We start from the raw sequence: 23,609 nt of genomic DNA on the forward strand, positions 1-23,609 counted from the left end.
TGTCTTCATGAAAATCTCGCCTCCTTCTCTGGAGACGTTCAAGACCCTCCTGAACGCCTACCTGTGCAACCTGGTCTAGGGAGCCTGCTTTGGCAGTGAGATTGGACTCTGTCTCTAGAGGTCTCTTCCAACCCCTACAATTCTGTGATTTTGGCTTCTGAAAGAATACATAGGATAAAGTTCCAAAAAAGAAATACACAAAATGCTATCTGTCTCCCATATAGGAGGCATGTGATGTCAACACACCAATTCCATATTTTTTTCTATTCACTTCCTGGAAAAAATCCACTCTTCTATGACATAGTGAATGTCTCCTTCCTGTGTATTTGCTTTCTTCAGTCTTTGTACTGTTATCTAGAAACAGGTCACTTTCTGACACTTTTGCAAAGTCACTGTCGGTCACGTAGCATGCTCTCAACTTAGCTTTTTTAAAAGTTTCCCTCACAAAGCATAGAAGAAAAGATCTGAGATCAACACTATTGTCATCCAAATACAAAAAGATCCTTCCATCCTAATGAAGATTAAAACTCTATGAACCACCTGTGAAGACCCTTCCTTTCAAGTCATCCAAGGCCTTTCTCTACCTCATTATTGCCTATATTTGGCTGAGGCAGTAGTAAGAAGCTAGTTAATAGTGGTAGATGCCTTAACCATACTCTAGCCAGGCATGAATAGACAAGACAGTTACTTTAAGACAGCCTTCATATTTGTTGTTAACTTCCCCACACTTTTACTAAGTACAATATACAGGCCAAGAATTTTACTATAATCTGAGAAGTATTATTCAAGCAGCTTAAATAACTCCAAAAATAAAATTAAGCTGATAAATCACATTTGTTACTTTGTGTGTGCATATACAGAAGTCTGGGAAGAATCATATTCGTAGCTACTCTTCGGTTAACCCAACCACTTCTAAGAGGCAGTGTATTTTTTTCTTTCCTATTTTTTTTACTTCCAAATCAGCTATGTATCGGCAAGAACAAATACATTCCAGTCACTGCCTAGCACTGGTAAAACACCTGAGGTTCTTTATTAAAATCTTAGAAGTCCTTACCTTTTGACAAGTTCTCCATTTGTTCTTCTCAACTTGTTTGATCTGGCGCTGGCTCCAGTTTTTCCTCCAACATTTCAGAACTAAAATAAAGAAAACTCTAGATAAATAAACTTGAAACAATGTGTTATAACACACCTATACTTTGCTTTTACTTGACATAAAATTTACAAGGCAAGTGATTTTAGGATATTTATAATAGCACAATAAAGTCTATGTACTCTAAAAGTGAGAATTTACTTTTCAAAGTAAAATATATTTTTTTCTTCACATATCTAGTTTTTCTATAAATTTGCTTCAGCTTTCTACTGCATACAATGCCTTCATCACAAAACTTACTAGTTTGTCTTCTTGTTCTAGAGTATGGTCTTGTACATGCTACTGAGCAACAACACAAAGCACAATGAGTAGTTCACACTTGTGGCAATAAGACTTTGGCACATATTACAGATGGCAGTATGTGCTTCGCTTCTTTCACCTGTTTGAATTTCCTGGATAAAACAGAGGTGAAGTGGTCCTTGATCACTGCACCTCTGAATTTGCATTTTTTTTAACCCATCTTACTATTTGCATACATACTGCTTCAGACTATACAGTTAATTATATCATTGCAAATGACAACCCTTAACACTCAAAAATAAGTCCTTCAGTGTAGAGTTAGACTTTCTGCATAACATTTCTAATGTTAAAATATGTTCTCTGATAGGATAAAAATCAGATTATATTACATATTTCATGGGAATGTAAATAAAGTAGTAAATTAGTAATTTTACTAATACAGCAACACATTTTATTATTTGCTCAAGCATCTCCTTTAGAACGTATTACAAAAAAATTATTTTTTATCATTTACCAAATTATTATACATACTTTGTATGTCTTCTCTAGAATTTTTTTTTAATTTGTTACAAGATAGAAGACATTACTTGAAGAAGCAGTGGCTCAATTGTGAAAATGCTGAGTTTTCATTGTGCTGATAAATGTAATAATTAAAATAACAACAAAAATTAAGAAAACATTTGAAAATTTAAACAAGTTCCACAAGGACATATATTTTTTACAAATACAGCAGGAAAATAAGTTATTTTTCTACATTATCCAGTACCAAAAGGGATAGATGTTTTCTTATCTTTCAGGTTAAAAAAAAAGTGTAATTCTTCTTCAAACTCTTATGATTCAAGACTAACATTTATTCCAGATATACTTATCTAGGTCATATTTGTTATTAATTATAAATAGGCACAATAAGAAAGTGTTGATTTCATGTGCTTAGGTATTAATGATAATATATTAATATATTAAATAATGACTTCATTCTAAATTGCAGAACACTGAGCTCCTTACAGAAGTTCCTCAAATGAAGCTGTACACTTCTTTTTCAATTCTGTATAACTGTGTTGATTTGGAGTTGCCAATCTTTTCCTAAGTTCCTCATTTACTTTTGGATTAGCTTAAAATTTAGAAGGTTATTAATATCAAGAAGTACGTTTCTGTCAATGAAGCCATTTCCTGACATATTGCACAAAAAGGTTCATAATAATTGCATTATTTTAATAAGATAGTCATATAGCAAGACATGAAGAAAATACGGTATTTAATAGCCTCTGGAGTATTTTAAAACATGTCTTAGGGCCTTAATGTGCCTAGTAATATACTATTTAAAACCATAATTTTATCCCTCCGCAATATACAGTCATTCTTCCTCGCCATTTACCCAGCTAATGAATGCCAGCAATTAGTAAAATGTAATCCCATTGCACAATCATTTTAATGCTTTTAGCACTCAGAAAAGTAAACACCAAATTAATACTGCTCAAGCCATATCAGATCCTAGTTGGAAGCAAGCAATTATAGTTCAGCTCCTCAGGTGTAATTAAATGATTGGAATGATTTAGTTCCATAAATGCAAGTTAATTCATAAGCAAGCAACAAATATACTGGGAGTAATTACAAGAAACATTGACAGTCTGAACAGGGCAGGTTCTTTCAAGGATCTGATATAGGAAAATGCTGCCCTCTCCTGGAAATTAAGGAACATACAAAATGCATATTGGAGGAAGAAGTCGAAAGACTGGTCTTAAGAAACTAGGTCTTCAATAGCAGAAATATGTCCTACTAACAAATAGGAATAAATTGTTTTTAAGTTAGAGCAAATAAAAATATTTTTGATACCATATTAATATAATCTTTTGATTAAAATAAAACAAAGACCCTTTGGCACTCCATATGACTCTCAGTATACTTTCCCTACTATTAGGAAAAAAATAATGGTAAAAAATGATGGTAAAAAGATGAACAAATCTTCCATACACAAAGTAAACTGGTTGTTCTGAACACATATACAATCACTCTAACAGGTATTTAACTTATACACAACACTTACGTATCATTCAAGATAAGGCTTTACAGTGGGTACTTAAAAGGTTAGGTATCTTTGGAACCCAAGCTTACAAAACATTATTAGAATCCTAGAATTGTTTGAGTTGGAAGGGACACTTAAAGGCCACCTAAGTCCAACTCCCTGTAGTCAACAGGGACACATATATCTCAATCAGGTTGCCTAACCTTGAATAACTCCAGGGACAGGACTTCCCCCATCTCTCTGAGCAACCTGTTCCAGTGCCTCACAACCCTTAAAAAAAAAAAAAATCTTCTACCCTATGTCCAGTTTAAATCACTCCTTGTTTAGTTTGAAACCATTTCCCCTTGTCCTATCTCAATAGACTGCGCTGAATAGTCTGCCTCCTATCTTATAGCCCTCCTGTTAGATCTCCTTCAGTGGAACCTTTTATTATTCAGTGTTAAACTTCAAGCCAACAGCAATCAGCAGCTGGCTGCAACTCTGAAGGTTTTCAAAAATCTTCATCATTAAATAAAATTAAAAAAAAAGTACACTTATTTTAAGACTTTTCTTCACTTTCATTTGAATACAATGTTAACAATAAATTTATCTAGTAATAAAATAAATAGAAGTATATTACTGGATCCAAATAAAATGCAAAATACAAAATGAAACTGTTAACCCTAAACCTAGAGTTAATTTTAACTACTAACTTCCTTCAATTCAATCTGTGTTAGTTAAGACTACTTCTACATTAAGCAAAGAAGACTAAGGAAAAAAAGAATACAAAAATTGTGCTTATCTGTCGGATATAACAGGCACTGGTCAAGTAATATTCACTCTAAATAATTAAGTACAAAAGTATTTACATATATTAATATAAATTAACCACATCTTCCTACTAAATTAATCTTAGATATATCTATTTTGTCCTCTACAGAAATAACACTTTCCAGTGCAGCATACAGCAGCACATGAGAAAAATCATATTCAGTCATCAGTATCTGACTATTTTCCACAAACACACATGAAAAAAAATGTATTTGAACACATGAAAAGCTTTATTCAAAAAGATATGATAAATGTTACGGCCTGAAATTCTTTACCAGTAGCACTTCAGCATCAAAACATGGTTTCTTTTTCACATCTCTACCTACATATTTCAAAACAAACCAAAGCTGAACACAAATATCATCACTGTTACTATACCTACCATGGAAATGAAATAAATTAGTTTAAGAAGTCATATTAATAAAAGTTTAAAATGTACAGCACATTTGCTTTGCCCTTTGGTGTCACAGTCCTATTTTTCTATTCAAATCTTGTACACTGTAAGTTAATTGCTTTTGGAAACTACTTATTATTCATGTAAAAATTAATGTGCCAATGTGTTTAAATCCTTTTAAATGACCATTCATGCATCTTTCTTCTCTAAGTGCCAATGAAATCTGTCAAAGATATCAATGCAAGATGGTCTTAGAGAAAGTTCTAATAAAGATTTTTTCTGCTAACATAAGATTTTCATTTTCGTCAACTTTACTTAAATTCCATTAATTTTTTAAGCTGCTTTTAATAAATTCACAAGTAAAAAATTTTAGGCTCCATAGTCTGTCATTTGTGTTCCAGCTGACTTTATGAATATTAATAGCAGTGTTATCCTGATTAAATAGGCTTCATATAAAATCCCTGTGAATCCTATAGCTCAGACATCTCATTTTTCCAACTCTTTATGAATTTGGATTCAGACATTAAAGTGGAAAAAAAACTTAAAAACCAGATTCAATAGTACATTCGTGTACCCTTAAGCAAAAAATAAAAAATAAAAAAATCTTCATGTTCTAACGAGTCAAATAATTAGAATTGATTGGTTCACAAAGTGAGATTTCAGGCTTTCTGTAAACATGCAACATATTTTAAGTCTAATGAAAACATCGACACTTCTCAGAACAAAGGATTAAGCATCTGTTATATAGCTACATCTTAAACAACAGATGATCATCTTAAATCTTCATACTGAAGTGCTGATTTGCAGAAATATTTCCCAAAAAGAAGGAAATCATTATATGCTTAATTACATATAAGCACGTGTACAAAATACATGAACATTCTCATTTAGCATGGGTGCCCTGTGAAAAACAACATCAACTAATTGGGGTATATTTCAGCAAAACCAACCTTTTCTAAAGAATGTTGAATTGAAGCTCAAAGGAAACGTTAACATGATTCAAGAAGGGTCAAGCAGTCACACTTGCAAGCTCCCAACTCCTTTCCATACTTAGGTGTTTGAACTCATATCTATGACAAACATAGAAAACTGAGCTTACTGCACTGCCTTTACTTTAGTGGTTTGATTTTTATTTTTTTTTTAATATACTACTACTAAAATTACTACTTCCTCATTCATTTAGGGATATTTCCTGAAAAGATGACAATCAAAATATTTCAACTTTCATTACATTGCAATGTGAATGGATATTATGAGAAAAAAAAAAAACCTGAATAAAATGTCTTCTTTGAGGGGAGAGTATTTCAATACTCACCATCAAAATTGCTTAGAAGAAATTAAAAACAAGAGGTTTAGAAAAACAATATAAATTTTATACACGTTTTTACTGTTGCAGTTCTGAGTAGCCTTTATTACAGCTGTGGATGTATTCCTGCTTTCAGAGGAAGGAGCTTGCACAGTGTGAAGACAACACAAGTGAACAGCACACAGAATCCCAAGCTTTGAACAACCTGCCCAGCAACACTGACTCCAGACACTGAGATCACTGCCAGGCTATTGCAACACCCAACACAGCCCTCCATGAGTAGTTTAGCTGCTCAGTTCCTGAGCAAATCCCTTCCTAGAAATCCAGCTGTAGCTGAGGCCCTTCCATAGGAAGCCCTGACAGTTGTGAAGTCCACATTCCTTGTGCTTGCCTTAACAGGTGTTTTGATGATGGCCTTCACCCCTGCAACAGGAAACAAGTGCTGGATGGTGTCTGTGGAATTCACCTCCTAATGAAAGATCCCTGGGAGCATTTGTCAGGAAGGACTGCTACCCTACCCCCACCACTGGCAGAACAAGACACCAGATCCCACCGCCCTTGGGAATGGCACTATGCCAGTCATTGTCCTGCTTAGTGATGCAGCTGAGAGTTGCCACTGACAGCACGAGGATGGAGCTAAGAAGGAGAAGGGACACCATAGGCTTTATGGACCAGGAAATAAAGAATATATCTTAGTATTATTATTGTAAGATTAATTAGATTACCAGGATCTCCTAAAATATCCTGGAACGTTTTGCCTGGGGCCAAGCTAAGCTAACAAACTTAATTTAAGAGGGTATACTGCATAAGAAATGAAGCTGCCTTCTAGAAGCACTTTGCAAAAGAACAAACTGTTTTCTTTGGCTTTATGGGCATGCCAAGTTTCGAAATATACTCCTCTTTTTGAGGAATATATTTTTGTATATTAGTTTTGATATACCCCTCTACAAAAAATTCACATTTCCTCATTGCCATGCAAAACATTATGGCAAGTCAGAGATATAATGCCACCCAACATTAATAAAAATTTGTTTGGAGCAGTTAGAAAAATATTACTCAAAGAATAACTAGAAGAGCATCTTTAAATATTTTTCAAGGAATAAAAATTTTAGACACTTGAGAACCATGAAGTACAACATACTACAAAATTTGACAGTAACATTGCTTACTGTATTTTATTACTCCTGTTTGCTTTTAAATATAAATATTTCATGCAAAATATTATGCTTCTTTTTAAGGAAATTTAAGACAAATGCAAGTGTATTAACCCTCTAAGTGGAGGAACGCACCCTAAATAGTACTTCAAACATAGAATTCCATTCCTGCCAGAAGGACTTTAAGATTTTGACTTACAGAAGTAATTGCTTTACTTGGAACACTTCTATACGGTAGAATGATATAATAACCCATAACTTTTCTCCCCTCATGATTCTTGGCCCAAAAAAAAGAGATGAGATGCATTAAATTCCAAGTTGCAGAAATCAGAAAAATATGAAGAACTAGGGTACAGATTTTTTTTATTATTATTCTGCTGCTGTAGTAACTTCTTTTCATTTTCTCTGAAAAATTTGCATCTATTGTTTTTAATGATGACACATACTGAATCACAGAGCACTTATTCCCTATGTTGTGCTTTTGGTAAAGGCAAAATTTGTTGCAATTTTCAACTGGTTTGGAGAAGGTTTTACCTATTTCTGATTTAAACTTAATTGGATAAAGAACATGTACTTTATTTTTTCCTCCTTGATTAATTTCTGCTGTTAGTTCAATGTATTCAAGGCTCAGTTTTATCTTTACACATAACAGAAGGTGTTTCATGTGCATATCAAATTGCTAATAGTCAACATCCCTGTATCTTTTCAACCCTGTTATATTCTCTCCCTCATTAACAACTGAAATACCAACTCTGTATTCTATTTAGTAAGTAATTTTCAATCTGTTCTGTCCTCTTCTCCAGTATTTAACTGTCATTTCTTTTCCATTTCTGTTTTTCCTAGTTTTTGCTTTTTTCTTAACAATACATGTCTTTTCTTTTTTCCTTTCTGACACTTTTTTACAATTTAAAAAGAATCTGTACAAGATACTGTCAAAGCTTGTCTCTGCTTTTTGTTCAGATTTTCTCATTTCCAATTATGTTCTATGAGAAAGCTTTCTTGTGACGTATTCACTAACTTTTTCACTCTAATCATGAAACCATGATATCTTTTGGCCAAGTGCAGAACAGTCAATTCACTTAGCCATCCTCTGTCTTCACAGTCAATAATTCACTGGTTTTATAACTCAAATATTACCAGTTGTATAGAAATTGAGATCTGTCAGCCTAAGTAGCTTACAATTGGACTGTGATTCCCATAGTATCTATAGGTAAAAACATAATGTATTTTAAACTAGTTTCTGTCCTATCTGGTGCAAAGAGTAGTTTGTAGAAGTTCACAGTCGACAGATACAGGGAAATAAATAATCCTCTATTTGTCACTTCTGAGACAATACCTAAGTTATGTGTCTAGTCTGAGGCTCTTTGTATGGCACAAAGAAAAAAAGACAGGCAGAAAGCCAATAAGGAGGAAACAATAAAACAACAGTATCAGAATTGCATTTTGAGCATTGCTTGTCTAGAGCACCACATTTCTTTTCCAGTTTCCTACAAGACTGGACAACACAGCATTAGGCTTAATTTAGTATTCTAACTTGCACACTAACCTTCAAGTAACTAAAATTGAACCACAGATTTTCTGAAAACTCAAACCTCATAAATCCCCAGCCTTTTACATTCCTGAAGATAGAAGTAGCTTAAGAAAAAGTCACTGCAACTAAAGTAGTTCCAAAGTCTGCTATAGAAATAATTGAAGAAACGTTTGAAGATAGAGATCATACTTGTTATTTGCAAAATTAATTGTACAATATATTCAATACACCAAAATTTCCAAAACCCCAGTCTTTTAACATAGAAACAATATACTAGCCTACGTTATACCGTAAAAGCAAAAATAAAGTCACAGGATATTACAAGGGTGCAAAAATGAGAGGTGGTAACTTTGTGTACCATAAATGTCAAGCACTATTAGTAGTAGTAACATACAGAAATGACATTCCTCCTGTCCAAAGTATCCCAATTTAACTATTGAGCCAACTTCACAGAATGAAGGAAGTTTGAACAGGGACTTAGAAGAGGATGGGAGGTAATCTACAAAATTGAAGAAATTCTCAGTTTATCCAGCCAACTCACATTTCTCAAAGTACCTCAATTTTTTTTTTCTGACAGCAAATGCATTAAAAAGCTAAATAATCAAGGCCGCAAAATAGTGTGGATATTGGAGCCTGATCAAGAACTGTCATTAGCTAAACATGCAGAGGCCTGCTAGAAATGCACCAACCCTTCAATTCCCAGTGCTGAGAGGGGGGACTGAGCAAGGCCTGTAGTCATTTCAAAGAGATACAGCTGCACCAGCTACTTATGTCAGACTGGTTGGAGCAACATGAGAACACAAATGCACCTCCAGTACTGTCACAAGCCAAAATAATAAGTGCATTGGATTTATCCCAAATTATCTAACCAATCAAATTCAAGAGCATACACTTGAGTTGATGAGAATCACAGCACTTGAAATCTCACAAACTACAATGAGTAGAGAAATAAAACAGCACTCACTCCAAATCAGCCAGTTTTGTTCTTTAAGAGAATTAAGTCAGCTGTCAGTTTTTCAAATGAATGCCTGATGAGAATGCTGTCCTTTAACTAAGAGCATAATTGTTACCTAAATTGTGCTTTCACAATATTAAGATTATTGAAACGTGGAGTTGCACAGGTGTGAACACAGACATACCTGCCTGCAGCTCAAAAATACAGTGACTCTTCAACTTTGTTTCTTTTTGAATCATGCAACTAGATCCAGTACAGTGTCTTCATTTACTACTAATTGTACTTAAGTGAGAAGCTCAAAGCCCGTGACAAGAAATGTCCCTCAGGGGTATGTCTGTACTGAGATCTGTATAACTGAACATCTTTGTCAGCAACACGGTCTGTGGGATTGAGTGTATCCTCAGCACATTTGTGGATGACATGAAGCTGAGTGACACCACTGACACACTGAGGGGAAGGACTGCCATCTAGAAGGAACACAACAGGTTGACAAATGGGAGCATACAAACCTCATGAAGTTCAACAAGGCCAAGTGCAAAAGGTTGAAGCTGAGATGAGGCAATCCCAAAAATGAATACAGGCTGGGTAATAAGTGTATTGATGACAGCCCTGCAAAGCGTAGCTGGTTGATGAGAAACTCAACATGAGCCAGCAATGTGCTCTTGCAGCCAGAAAGCAGCTATCCTGTGCTATATCAAAAGTGTAACTAGCAGGCAATCAAATGAGGTGATTCCCCATCTCTATCCTGCTCTCATAAGACCCCACCTGGAGCACTCAGTTTAGCTCTAGAGCCCCCAGCATAAGGACATGGACCTGTTAGAGATGGCCCAGAGGTTGGTATGAGAATGATCAGAGGGCTGAAGCACCTCTCTTATGAAGACTGGCTGAGGGAATTGTGGTTATTCAGCATGGAGAAGGTTCCAGGGAGACTTTCTAGTGTCCTTCCGGAACCTAGGAGGGGTCTACAAGAAATATAGGAAGAAACTTAGAAACTGTAGTGATAAGACAAGGATTAATGGCACTAGGCTAGAAGAGATTTAGATTAAATCAAAGGAATGAATTATTTAGAATGAGGGTAGTGAGGCACTGAACAGGTTGCCCAAAGAAGTTGTAAATACCCCATCCTCCTGGAGATGCCCAAAGCCAGACTGAATGATGCTTTGAACAACATGACTTAGTTGAAGGTGTCCCTGACCATGGAATTAATTTGTTTTCAGTATCTCCTCCAACCATTCTATGATTCTATGAAAGAACACACTTTAAAATATGTTTGTTATACTCTGTCAACATCATTTTGAAGCTTTTCCAGTGACTGCATTGACCATATGTTTAATGACATATTTAATGTGGAAGATGTAGATAAAGTCTTGTTGCCCATTTAGTTACAGCTGGCAAGCTAGTATTTTTAATAACCTAATCCAGATGCCTCCCTGAGACTTAATGCAGGATCAAAGGGTGCTGAAGTCCGGTACCATTTAAAAGAGCAAGCTACATATCCAGAAATAGTCTGAAATAACCAGGTATTCTGAGTTGGGCCAAAATTTCACGAGGATGGGAGATAAATGCTATGGGACAGTGAAATGAAGTCCATTGAGAACATTTAGAATTCAAATGGAAAACAGAGAAAAACAGAGAGTAAACTTGCACACACTCTGTAGTTCATCCTAATCTTGCACCAACAAAGGAAGGTTAAAAGGAGGGTCCCTATGGACTCCAAATCAGTGCCAGGCAGTTGAGAAAGGAAACCGATGAGGACAAAAGAGAAAGAAAAAGCAGAGGCATTAGCAAAATTTAAAGTTGTTTAGAACATCAGTAACGTTATCACAGAAATTTCTGATATTGGGATGATCTCCATGCCAAATTTTAAGAAAACAATCTAAAATATGACGGCACGCTTAATTCCCACTCTAACAGCTGCAATGTTTTTGTTTACTGTGGGGAAAACCATATATTTCTCTTTAATCTAAGCAACTTTAGAAAATATTCAAAACTTTACTGTAACAAAAAAATAATAAAAAAATATAAAAGTTAACTTCACTCAGTATAAGGGAAACATTTAAAGCTTCCATCTAAAAGGTTAAAGGTATGAATAACAGGAAATGGAAGGAGAAGGTCTCTCAAAGAAAGATGTAGGACAACTAAAAAACAGACAGAACACCTCAATCTTATCATCATTTATGATGACATAAAGCCCAGGGAATAAAGAACCTAGATAGATTTACTAAAAAAAAATATATATATATATATATATATATATACACACACACACACTCCATATTAAAGTCATCTTAAAGTGTAAATAAGAAAGTTATTAGAAAAAAACGAGCATGAAAATAATTTGTAGCAAAGAAGCATTAAAGAATTCCTTCAGAACATAAATTACAAATAGATTCAGATAAATTGAAGGTTATATAACTGACAAAAATTTCTTCTCAGGACTTTTAAGCCTTAAAAGTCATTCAGATTCTTCCCACAAAGACAAATAGCTAGAAAAATAAACAAACAAAAAAACCAACAAAACAAAACAAACATAACAAAAAACCTTCCTTTTGAATTATTGAGAATATTTATTTAGATTTATTTTATATTATTTATTGAGATTTATATTTATTGACAATTATTGAGCCATTTTCAATAGGGTTATTCTCTTCATTTTTTTATTATTATTATTACTATTTTTAAAAAGCAGCAGATGAATGTTCTTGCAACTTCATCACAAATTCATATTTCTAACACTTATTACTTCTTGATTCAGCAAGCTACGTTAATGTTTTAATTGCCAAAACACTTGACATTGGTGGTGAAAAGAAGAAATTAAGTTTGGTTCCAGAGTGTTCAGACAGCAGCTGAATCTTGGCCCCACATTTACTCCTGGGAGAAGCAAAAGTGCTCTAAATCCACTTAAAAGACAAAGGAGGAAAAATCCTTACTTAGATAGCTCTTCTGAAACCCAGGCTTATTTTGATGGCTGCTTTCTCATGCACAGAATCATGCTGAACAGTTTGAGGCTTGCTTCTCAGATGTTCTAGGCATGACAAGTTGTACTGTCTGGTATCAAAAAAAAAATAAAGACTTGATAGAAACAGAAATACAGATAAAATATAAGATTACAGAAAAAAAAAAGAAAAAAAGTAGTCAACAACTCCAATAAAACAATTCCACAAGATGATATTTTTTCAGATGTTCTAAAGCTGAAATACTTTTAAATTCCAGGGAATTTATCTTGCCTTTCATGTTGAAAGAGTAGCTGACAGGGAGGTTAGGTAGTTGCACCAGGATGACTTCTGTGCCATTATAGCATTAGAAAAACTCCTACATAGCTTTCTATTTCACAGTCAAACTGTGAGTAAAGACTGGGAAAAGTCTTCTGAAATAGTTCTTAAACATTTCATGACTGAAGGCAATTTTCCTTGATTGTTACGCTTTCTTAACTCCTTGCTGTCAAAGGCAAATCTTAACATGACTTCATGCTGTCAAGAATGAATCCTGACATGTTCAAGCTTTTTTATATTAAAGTATAATTTTTCTGATACTATTAATGCAATTTTGACACAGCCTTCATAGTATAGTTTAACATTCTGTTAATTTATTCAAGACTTCAAAGCTACAACTTCTAAACATTTATTTCCCTTTGTGAAAATACAAAGATTTAACATTAGTCTGAATTAATTTCTATAATAACAGGAACAAATTTTTGCCTTCTCACAGTAAAAGATTCCTAACCTGTACATGGTTATAATTTTACATAGTACATTTTAGATACTATGCTGGATTACAGGTTTGATCTTCTTTTAATACACCCAAGCACACATATATACGCATCCATCGCTGTGTTATTTATACTACATCTGTGACTTTAATAACTAGAGATGCACAGTTTACTCATAATTTCCCCAATCTCTCTAACAGGTTGGTGTCTGAATTACTGAAAAGAAAATGTAATATCTAAATGTTTTTTCCTTACCTTATAAGATAAATCTGGTGAGTGTATAGCACACTAAACAGGAAACAAGCTACTGGGCAGATAATAATGGGAGGTGAACCTCAATGCAATAGCAACATATGCTATTTTTAGTAAGTTTTCTCTCCTAAGTGCAAGACAGTGAATGTTTGCCAAAAGAATTTTACATCCAGGAGGGTTTTTGAAATATGAAAGATACTTTTAAACTATGAAGAGAATTATAACTTTGCCTAATATTTAGTAACCTTCACATACTGTAATTCCACTTCAGATCCTGGAAAAACATTCTGGAGACAAATATTAGTCTACCACTGGATAGTGAAGAGGAAGAACAAAATTACATTTCAAGGGGAAACTGTTTTAATTAGTTACCTTGTACAGCTGCACAGCAGTCACCTTCAGTATAGTGTGAGAAAAAGTGTTACACCCCACAACCATGTTTACTTATGCTACCATCAAACTCTGAGTTCTTAAAGCAAGAACGTAAATTCTGCTCCCAGCTGTATTGATATCACCTTACTTTTACTCCACTCTAGTGCAGAAAACTAACTTAAGCACCCACTGACCGTAAGTTCCAGGATAAAAGAGTCTCTTGACACATTACAACCTAATTGAAAACCTTCATGGTAAAAGGGGCCCTTCATGGATGGCCCATTTTTCTATACCATCAGGGTGCCACTAGCGACTGGGTACATTACTGTCTTTAAAGAGTTGTATCACATCAGAAATTGGCTCATTACAATGCTAAAAGAAATCCCACTGTATCAAAAAGAAAAATGAAGAAGATGAGTCTAATCTTAGAGGAAGCTGCACTACCTTATCAGTCCTTCCATGGTTTCATCAATCTTTGCCACTTAGAAAGAATGCTCCACTGCACTGAAAAGCAGATCTCAACAATCTTATGAGCATCAGCCCAGCAAACTAAAGCTGCTGAACTGATGCCTTTGCAGGAGCTTACCAAGTATCATACTTGTTCAACTAGATGGTACACAAAACTCTTTACCTTGAAATCTATCCAACAAAGATCATAGTCATACAGAGACTGATTCCTTCACAGCATCCTTTTCATTGATGAAACTGAACAAACTACAGCCTCTGAATAAAGCACAAGACATTTGTAGTCCCGACACTTACCTAGAAGACCGACATCAGACCAGCACTCTCACCCTTTCTCACTACTCTTTGTCATGACTAAATATAAGGAACAGCAGCAAATTACTGACCTCAGAGACACTTGTGTGGTACCTCAGTGGGAGCCCAGAAAATCTACAGTCTAACAACTGATGTAAAAAATGACTGTCTCTATACAACAGGATCAATACATGTCTTGGAAGACAGCATTTCTAAAACATCCAGGTCGACAGAATAACCTGGCCAGTCTACTGACAGTTCTTATGGAGCAGCTGATACCTTGAGGATACTTTCTTATCTTACTAGGACTCAGCATCTTCAGTACATTACATATGAAAACATTAACCTGAAACATTAACTGTTAACTATTCAACCTATTCAGTAAGATGAGAGGAAGTCATCCACGTTTCCAAGTACTGATTGCAGCATGGTTACTTGGAGTGCCTCCTCCTTTAGGTCAATCTGTCACAAACAGCTGAAGTATGTAAGACAGAGTCACCTCCTTACAGGATAAAAGCATCAAAGTATATTCTTGTTTGTGGGGACTTAAAATCCATTTTACTAACCTGCCAAATCTGAATAATAGTTAAATTTGTTTCTCTTCAAGACATAATGGAGATCTGATTCTGAATAAAATAATCTCTACTGGTGGGAAGCAATTTATTACAGAAGTAAATACTTCAGTCTTGAGATTTGTCACCTAAACAGCATTTGGATCTCATCAGCTAGATCTCCAGTACACACATGAATGCTTGAACTGGGCCAGTCTAATTTCTCCATGTTACTGCAACAAGAGTTCCATTCTCAGCCACAGAACTCAAACAAGATTTACACTAACCTCTTTTTAATAAAGATGTTAATTTCAGTCCAGGTAACATATGGAAGGGTATTGAGAGAGGTAATATATATGAACTTATTTGAAAATCAAAATTATCTGAATTGCTAACATTATAAGGAAGGACAGTACTTATCAGTTTCATTTTATTCAGTTGGAACTCCAAGACTTCATCTGATCTTATAAATAAATGTAAAATACATAAAAACAATTATCCTAGTGTGAAATAGATTTTTATCTGAACGCAATCAGTTTTTGTCTATACTACACATTTCTATTTTTGAATGCAAGTAAAAATTAATAGCAGGTATAATTTATTTTCTGACTTTTCACAGTCTTGACTTTTTTTTTTTTTATTACATGCCAGCTTTAATTTTATCTAAGGTTTTAATTCCACAGTTGATTTTAGAGACATAGTCTGACTTTTGGAATACCTGTTATAAGAATAAGCCCCCTAAAAGAATGTATTTGCTATTTAACAAATCAAAGTACAATATAAAAACTCCAGTATTTTATGATAAAGAAAAGCATCAGATTAGGAGAGAAAAATGTAGCACTGTATGCAAGTGACATAAAAGTCAACATTTATTAGAATAAATCACATATTCCAGTGAAGAAGTATAAAGTGGAGTAAAATTCTGAAATTGATAACTGTGGACAGTTAACAGAGAGATTAAGTATTTCTTATCGCTGAGAAAGGTAACCGAGGCAGTTTCCTTCTCTGTGAAAGGGCACATTAATTAGCACTGCTTCAGCTAACCATTTTTAGCACTTTACTACCCTAGACTTGTGCATCTTGATTTCGAAGAAAGCCAACTCTGTCTCAAGACAAGTTCTCACTACTGCGAAGACTCAGCTACTTTGTATGGAAGTGATACAATTTACATAGAAGTTTTCTTTTAAGCAAATATAAGACTCAGAAGAAGGGGTGGGAAAAAAAAAGACAAGAAATATGCCTTTCCTCAAAGACAGCAGATCTGAAACAAATGCAAGGAGCCCAGCTCAGCTACACCATGTATGTGCAAACATGCCCAGTAAAACATTAAAAGAAAAAAAAGCCAAAGATACTCTGATGAATAAAGAGGGACAATGCCACACCCATTTGGTCTGATAACAACACTTTAACTTCCCATATGGGCAGAACTCCACCACCAGTGCCCCAAAGCAGGACTAGCTACACCAGGACCTCACGCACACCAGCAGTGACATTTCTTCACATATGCAGAAAATGAAGCTGCTCACTGGGCCTTGCTGATTACAGGAGGAATGTCATAAGCACGGTGGTCTAGACTGCTATGAGTAAAAACAACATCCACAAACAATGGCCCTTGGCCTGAAGTAGGTATGGTCAGGATGAGGCACGTTTAGAAAGGAGCTCCTTGAATACCTTCTGATAAACAGATAAAGAGGAAAAAAAACATGAGAGAACAGTTTAGTTATCTGAATAAAATGTTAAAGAAAATAAACTTTTTTGCAGCTTAGCATTTATTTGTGAACTGCTGGTGCAACTATATGCTTGACAGAAATGCTATGAAGTTTTTGGTCGCTTGACAAGACAATCTACAGGCTTGAATGAAATGTTCAGCTTAAGGAATTAGAATAAATCTGATGACTGATATGCTACTGAACGTGACAGGCTGTCATCCGTTTTAAACAGGATCTCTGCTAGGATGTACTGAAAGCAATTTTTTTTTCCATTACCTTAAACATACTAAGACTTTTTGAATGAATTCTGGCTAATCTATTAAGACAAAAGATCTCAAGCTATCACCATTTAAATAAAATAATGAAATAGCCACTCGGCTTACCTGCATAATTAATTCATGCTGACACTGTACTTCTGTGATTAATTTACATCCAGCTCACAAAAGCATACAACAAAAATGATTACTCTTACTTCCCAAGTTAACTGTAAAATCACAGGATATGAGCAAATAAGTGATGAAAGCATTTTATCAAAGCCCCATTTGAATAGGCAAATTCATATACGTAAGTATCAAGTTGTTCATCTTGCATTAAAGCAGTTAAATACTCTTCGTTGACTGAAGAAAACATTTGGGTAGCATCTTTTTCATATTGTCATCAGATTTTATAAAAAAAAAAAGCACAGGGTTTCTCTGATAGATTCTTACAACTAAGAAAAAACAAGCAACAAGTCCTTCAGAAAAACTGCACTACAACAGATAGCTAGAGAGAAATTGTAAAAAAGACTACAGTTTCAACATGGCCAGATTCTAGAAAATAAACATTTACAAATCCTAATATTAGCACATTTAAAATTACTTGATATATATATGAATAGACACGTATATATAGTGTAAAATAAGTTTAAAATAATTTAAAGCCAAGTTACACTATTTAAGGAAAGATACGAGCATCAAAAAGTTTTGATCCAAGCTCTAATGGGAACATTCATCCCGTGTCAGACTGCAAACAGTTTCTGCAGGAATGACTGGGACACGTCATCATCTCCTGGAAAATCAGATCTATTCTACAAGCAAGAAAATGAGGAAGAAGGCATTCATGTGACCTTCATCTGCAATCTGTGCCTTCCTACAAGGATTAGGGAGAACTGCTCACTGCTGGATAAGAAGTGGTAATGGCAGCTTGAATCACCCTGACTTTAAAAAGCTAAGCAAGGAAGCAAGCACAATTTGCAAGCTTGTACGATTCGCTTCTGAAGGGGAATAAGAACAAAATCACCCTCAAGGTCACTCAGCTTTCAGAAAAGGCTTTCACAGATGCATACTATTTAAAATATTTTAGCTATCAGCTGATTTTCCCTCTTAGCTGCCTGATGTACTTCTCAACTAAAATTTGGGAAGACTCCATAAACATTATAGTCTGTATTGTTCACCTCATAAATGACAGTATTGGGCCAATTTATCCTTCTAATTTCCTTTATTCTTAAGCACAGATAGGGATAACTAGCTCATAATTAGGGTTCATTAGCCCAGCAGGAAAACTCTCTCCAGGCATCAGCCAGACTGTCAGTATATACCACATATATATATTACTGACAGAACAGAAAAATGAGTATTTTGTAAGATGATTTGCAAGCTTACTTGTCCGAACAAACATTAAACCCCCAAAACTCTGCCCTGTCCTACTGCTAAGATGCAAATTTAAGTCACAAAATGTTCAAGGATCTCATGCAAATTTTTTTTTTTGCATAAGACTGTAGTCATCTAAGTGTTCTGTGCCCTTATTTGCAATCAGAAACCCCTCAGATCTCAGCAGACCTTTGTCTGTCAGTTGGTGTATCACATCTGCTCAGTATCACATCCTGCAGAGGATCAGATGTCTCTGCACAACGTAAGACTTGGTTCTATAATGTACAAGTTCTCCAAGGGGCTCTTGGTTACCATAAACTAATTCCCCACTTCAGTGTAACCTGTTAAATGAAGCAAAATGTCACATTACTTTTTGGACAGTCTTTTACAATCCTGTGAGATGCTCTTAACTGTCAAGAGAAAAATCTATTACTTATGCCTATATCATAATTCAGAATTATCATGCTTCTGTTTCCACCTGAGATCTTTTGGATAAAAGAGATGGAACCAAACCTTAGAGGCTCTGAATCTTCCCAGAGCTTTCCACAACTGCTAATTCTACATTTCCATCATCTTCCTTGGGTCAAGGCTTCAGATTTTCCTTCAAGATCTGCTATTAGACATTTGTTGTATTTCTCTGTTAATGCTTCAGGCACTCTGTAAAATCTAAATGGCTCTCAAAAGTAGCAGGTGCTGATACATAAGGAATGCTGAACACACAGATTTAGTCTTCACTTTCTTCAGGGCAACTGCCAAATTCTACTGATCCATGGAGCATAGAAAAACATTTGTTATCAGTCATCTTGTCATGATTTTCACTATGCACTGGCAGGTGGGTTTGGAGTTTTATGTTTTTTATGCCAAAAATATTTTAAGGCCAGCAGGTGGCTTTTCTTTCCCTTCCCTCCTTCCCCCCCCCCCACCCCCAACACACACACATTTAATGACCAGTAAACTCATTTTGTTGACTCTGTCACTCATTTCATGTATCATAGAGGATTTAAGAAGCTCTTCTTTTGCTTCTAAGAGTAAACACTTGTTGGCATGTCATTTTTTGGACCATTTATCTCCTCAGCTCTATCCTGTATCTCACTGAAAATTTTACTGACAAACTATTCCCTACGAAGCCCCCTTTACCTCCAAAAGAAAATGCTCCTTTACCTAGATCGTGAGCTAAGACTTAATAAACCTTCCCTTAATAGTTGTAAGCTTACTACAAAAACACTTAACCCAAATCTATATTTTCTTCTACAGCTTATATTTTGTTCTAAAATCCCAGCCTCTGGCACAACACCAGTTTTCACACTTGTGCTGCCCAAATGATATAAACTTCATTTGGCTTCAGGTGCCTTCTGACTCTACATCACACTATCCAGGGTAACATCCTCAGAACTGAACATACATACCATCATCCTCATCATGATGTTTGGATATGTTGCTGATGTTTGAAAAGGATAAGAGATATTGCTGGACACTTGGACTTGTGATGTTTCATACAGTGGACTATTTGCACAAGATTATTTCTGTTTTTCTCTCTAGGAGGAAGAGGCCTGGGGAAGTTATGACTTTTCTTCCTGATCTCTGGTCCAATGGGACCTTCAGCTACACTTTCCACCTCCACCAAAACTTAAAGCCTATTGTCCAAGATGACGTTGGTGGCTGAACTCTAACTGCTTAGAAAACATTGGCAGAGCAATAGACAAAGTGTCTATTAGATGTCTTACACAATCTGATCTCTTCAGAACTGCTCACTTGTAAAAGCTACTAGCTCAAATGCAAACTCTTCAATGTTGCCACATTTTTTTTAAACTCCTCTGAAAAAAAACATGATTGATGTATTTTAGGGACAGACTTCAGATCTCCTCATGCATTATCACAATGTTCTGACAATCCTAACTATACACAGTAGGCTTAAAATAAGTGATATTTTAAAAACTTTAGAAAACTTTTTAGAATGAAAAAGAATACTGTTCGAACAAAACCATCTTCTAATTGTCCTTATTTTTTACTAGCATTTATCAATGACAGATACATAGAGAAACGAGAAGATAGCTTTATGTATATGCTTCACAAATTCACATTTTGTTGCAGTTTGGAGAGTGTGCTCCAAGCAGGACTGACACTTCAGTGTTGTATTGCAGTTTGCTAATGTGCTGTATAAGAAAACAAAACAAAACAACACCACCACCAAAAAAATAAAAATAAAAAAATTTCCTTTCTCCAAACCATACACAAAAGTGACTATTAACCATCAAAGAAAAAGCTAACCAAATGATGGCACTTCAGTACAATTCTATCTCCCTAATTTCCCTCTGACAAATGTTTTCACAATCTCTTCTACCCTCATTCCTTAACATCTGAATGCAGATTTCATGCACACAGAAACACATTTCCAAACATTATTTCAGCTTGCAGCTCAGCTTGGTGTTCCTGCAGACACCAGACAACCCTGCGGTCTGGAAGGACGGTTGTAATTCTCCAAAAGGCTGTGAGGCACAGGGATGCTACTGCACAGCCAGAGCATCAGGACACATACACACTTTGCATTGTTTTGAAATTCAGTCATAGAATTATAGAATGGCCTGGGTTGAAAAGGACCTCAAGGATCATCTAGTTTCAACCCACCTGCCGCGGGCAGGGTCACCAACCACTGGACCAGGCTGCCCAGAGCCACATCCAGCCTTGCCTTGAATGCCTCCAGGGATGTTTGCAATCCAGATATCCTCGACTTTTACAAGCGACCCCACAGACGTCAGCAAACCTCGTCCACTGCAGAAACGAGCAGGGCAGTGTGAACCACAGCGCTGGCACCATGCCGCAGGTGGAACGCGCCCAAGAGCTACCACGGCTGCAGAGGGCGGCGGGCGACCGCGCAGCGCGCAGAGCCGCCCGGGGCTCCTCCTGCCGGCCCGGCTCGGCCCCGGCACGCAGCGCACAGCGCCACCTGCTGGCGACAGCTGCGTGCTCAGGTTGGCTGCTGCTGCTGCTGCATACGCTAGGAAATTTCTCCCCAGAAAAAGAGAAGACAACTTCATCCAGGAACACTGGGAACCACCAAGCGGCATGGCAGCAAGAAGACAGGGATGCAGTGAGGAGTGACAAAGCCCAGGCACGATGGGACATCCCACACAAGCAGTGAGCAGTGGTGAAGGAGGACAGCAGTGAGAGCACAGCCCAGCCTATGGCCCAGCTCTCCCCATGTAGCTTGTCCACCTAAAGATATCTGAAGAGAGTCGCAGACAAAATCTCCTACACTGAAGTCAGCTGTAAGCACCACAGAATCAGATTAGAATGTTTCCTTGCCTTTTTTTTTTTCCTCTCTTTCTTATTTCTTCCCTCTAAACTGGAAGAAAAAACATAGTTTGACCCTTAAAAGTGGATTTTCATTTGTCAAATTCAAATTTTAATCCAAACAGATTTTAACATATAACTGAGCACAGCTATAGGGTTGCTGAGGTCTCTTTAAGGAGCAATGACATCAGTTGAGAAGGATGTAGGTGTGGAACCACATCCTTCTTCATCATACGTAATCAGGTGCAAAGGGAAAAGTTTAACTTCAGGATTCCTGTGGTCTAATGAAAATAAATGCCATTACAAACAGATCCACATATACGGATCTATCAATGTGTTTGTTTTCCTTTAGACGTAGATCATGCAACTAAGCATTTAACTACTTCAATATTCATTTTTATTCTAACTTAAACTGTTTACACTGACAGCAAGCTCATGGTATCCTGACAATTAGCACCACCACCACCAACCAAAAAAAAAGTGGAATAAAAAGATCAGCGTATGTGAAAGCAGATGCTAATTGGTATCTGACTACTGATTCCACTTTTCTCACACTGAACAAATGAATGTCCTTGAAACTACCTCTATCAATCATCTAGTAATAACCTGAATAAAGACATTCAGTATCAGGAAACATTTCTGTAGCTCCATGGAGGAGGTGACGCACTTCAAAAAGCTATACAAAACAATTCCAGCTACTGCCCGATTAGAACTGCATAATTTCACCATAATCTTGCTTCAGCTGCTGAGTAGAGAGAAGCACGCATGTTTTATTTTGACTTTATTTACTTTGTTATTAGATGGCATACTGAAAGTGCTGAGATCTGATGAAAGTCAGTCTTTCCTATTTATTTATTTTTAAGAAAGATACATTCAATAGATCTTAAAGCTGTTTCATTGTACCACTTTCCTCTGTGCAAAGAAGGTACAAAGAAGCAAACATAGTGCTTGTGTCAACCTCCTCACATAAGGGAAGCCACATCCTTACAATGGCAAATGGAAAAACTACCTCCATCTGTGCACGTATATATACAAGTACACTACAGCTAACCGTGATGAAAAAATTTCTTTGTTTCTCATGCCTTTCTTAGGATTTTCATAAACAAGTTAACTGATTCTCACCTATCAAAAACTTAATGCTGAAAAATCCTAAAGAACTTGTAATTTCTGCTTACTTGAATGCAAATCACAAGGACACCACACTGAGAAACAGAATCCTAATGCAAGTCCAACTGTAAATCATAAAAATTAGAAATTGAGAACTGTATTTGAAAAAATACACATGCCTTTCTAAAACTAATGCTAATAACTTTACCAGAGGATGGATATAATTTATGCAGTGACAGCAATCAAAAATCCAGACAGGGTACTTTATTAGGATATGTATCTCTTCTACATTTCACCACCCAATCTCTTTCACTTAAAACTAGCTGTACATTTAAAAAACATATATAGCTGTTTATAAAATTTGTATCTTTAAATACCATTACTGAGATAACTGAATGCTTTATAAAATATACTTTATTTTGAATAACGACTTCCAATTTAAAAAGCATTTAAATCACCACTAGAAAGTCGTAGAGCAATTTTTTTTAATTATGCTCAGTCAGCACTTTCAGTTCTCTAGCAACACTCAGCTAGAAGTTGAGCTACCATTTTTCTTGGTAAGTATGAACCTTTCTACCCATTAATTAAGCTTCTAAATCTAAAAATACAGAGGAATGAAAAAAAGGAAAAACATAATACAAACTGCTACTTACTATCAGATGTAACGC

General features: G+C 35.8%; 1 protein-coding gene across 5 annotated transcripts in view; it reads right to left on the bottom strand.

The window, feature by feature from the left end:
- Positions 1-23,609, bottom strand: part of MIPOL1 (mirror-image polydactyly 1) — a 172,934-nt gene that overhangs the window by 145,016 nt on the left and 4,309 nt on the right. For 3 of the 5 annotated variants that reach the window (XM_065753227.1, XM_065753195.1, XM_065753218.1), the window contains exon 2: positions 1,055-1,134. In XM_065753227.1, the coding sequence (XP_065609299.1) occupies positions 1,055-1,073 (19 nt within the window). In that variant the 5' untranslated portion in view covers positions 1,074-1,134. Of the gene's footprint in view, positions 1-1,054; positions 1,135-5,567; positions 5,791-11,035; positions 11,202-23,609 lie in introns of those variants that run through there. The other 2 variants (XM_065753212.1, XM_065753203.1) reach the window with 2 other exon arrangements.

Source organism: Cyrtonyx montezumae, unplaced genomic scaffold (genome assembly GCF_038088225.1).
Source record: "Cyrtonyx montezumae isolate F1298 unplaced genomic scaffold, pur_monq_1.0 scaffold_10, whole genome shotgun sequence".
Taxonomy (NCBI): Eukaryota; Metazoa; Chordata; class Aves; order Galliformes; family Odontophoridae; genus Cyrtonyx; species Cyrtonyx montezumae.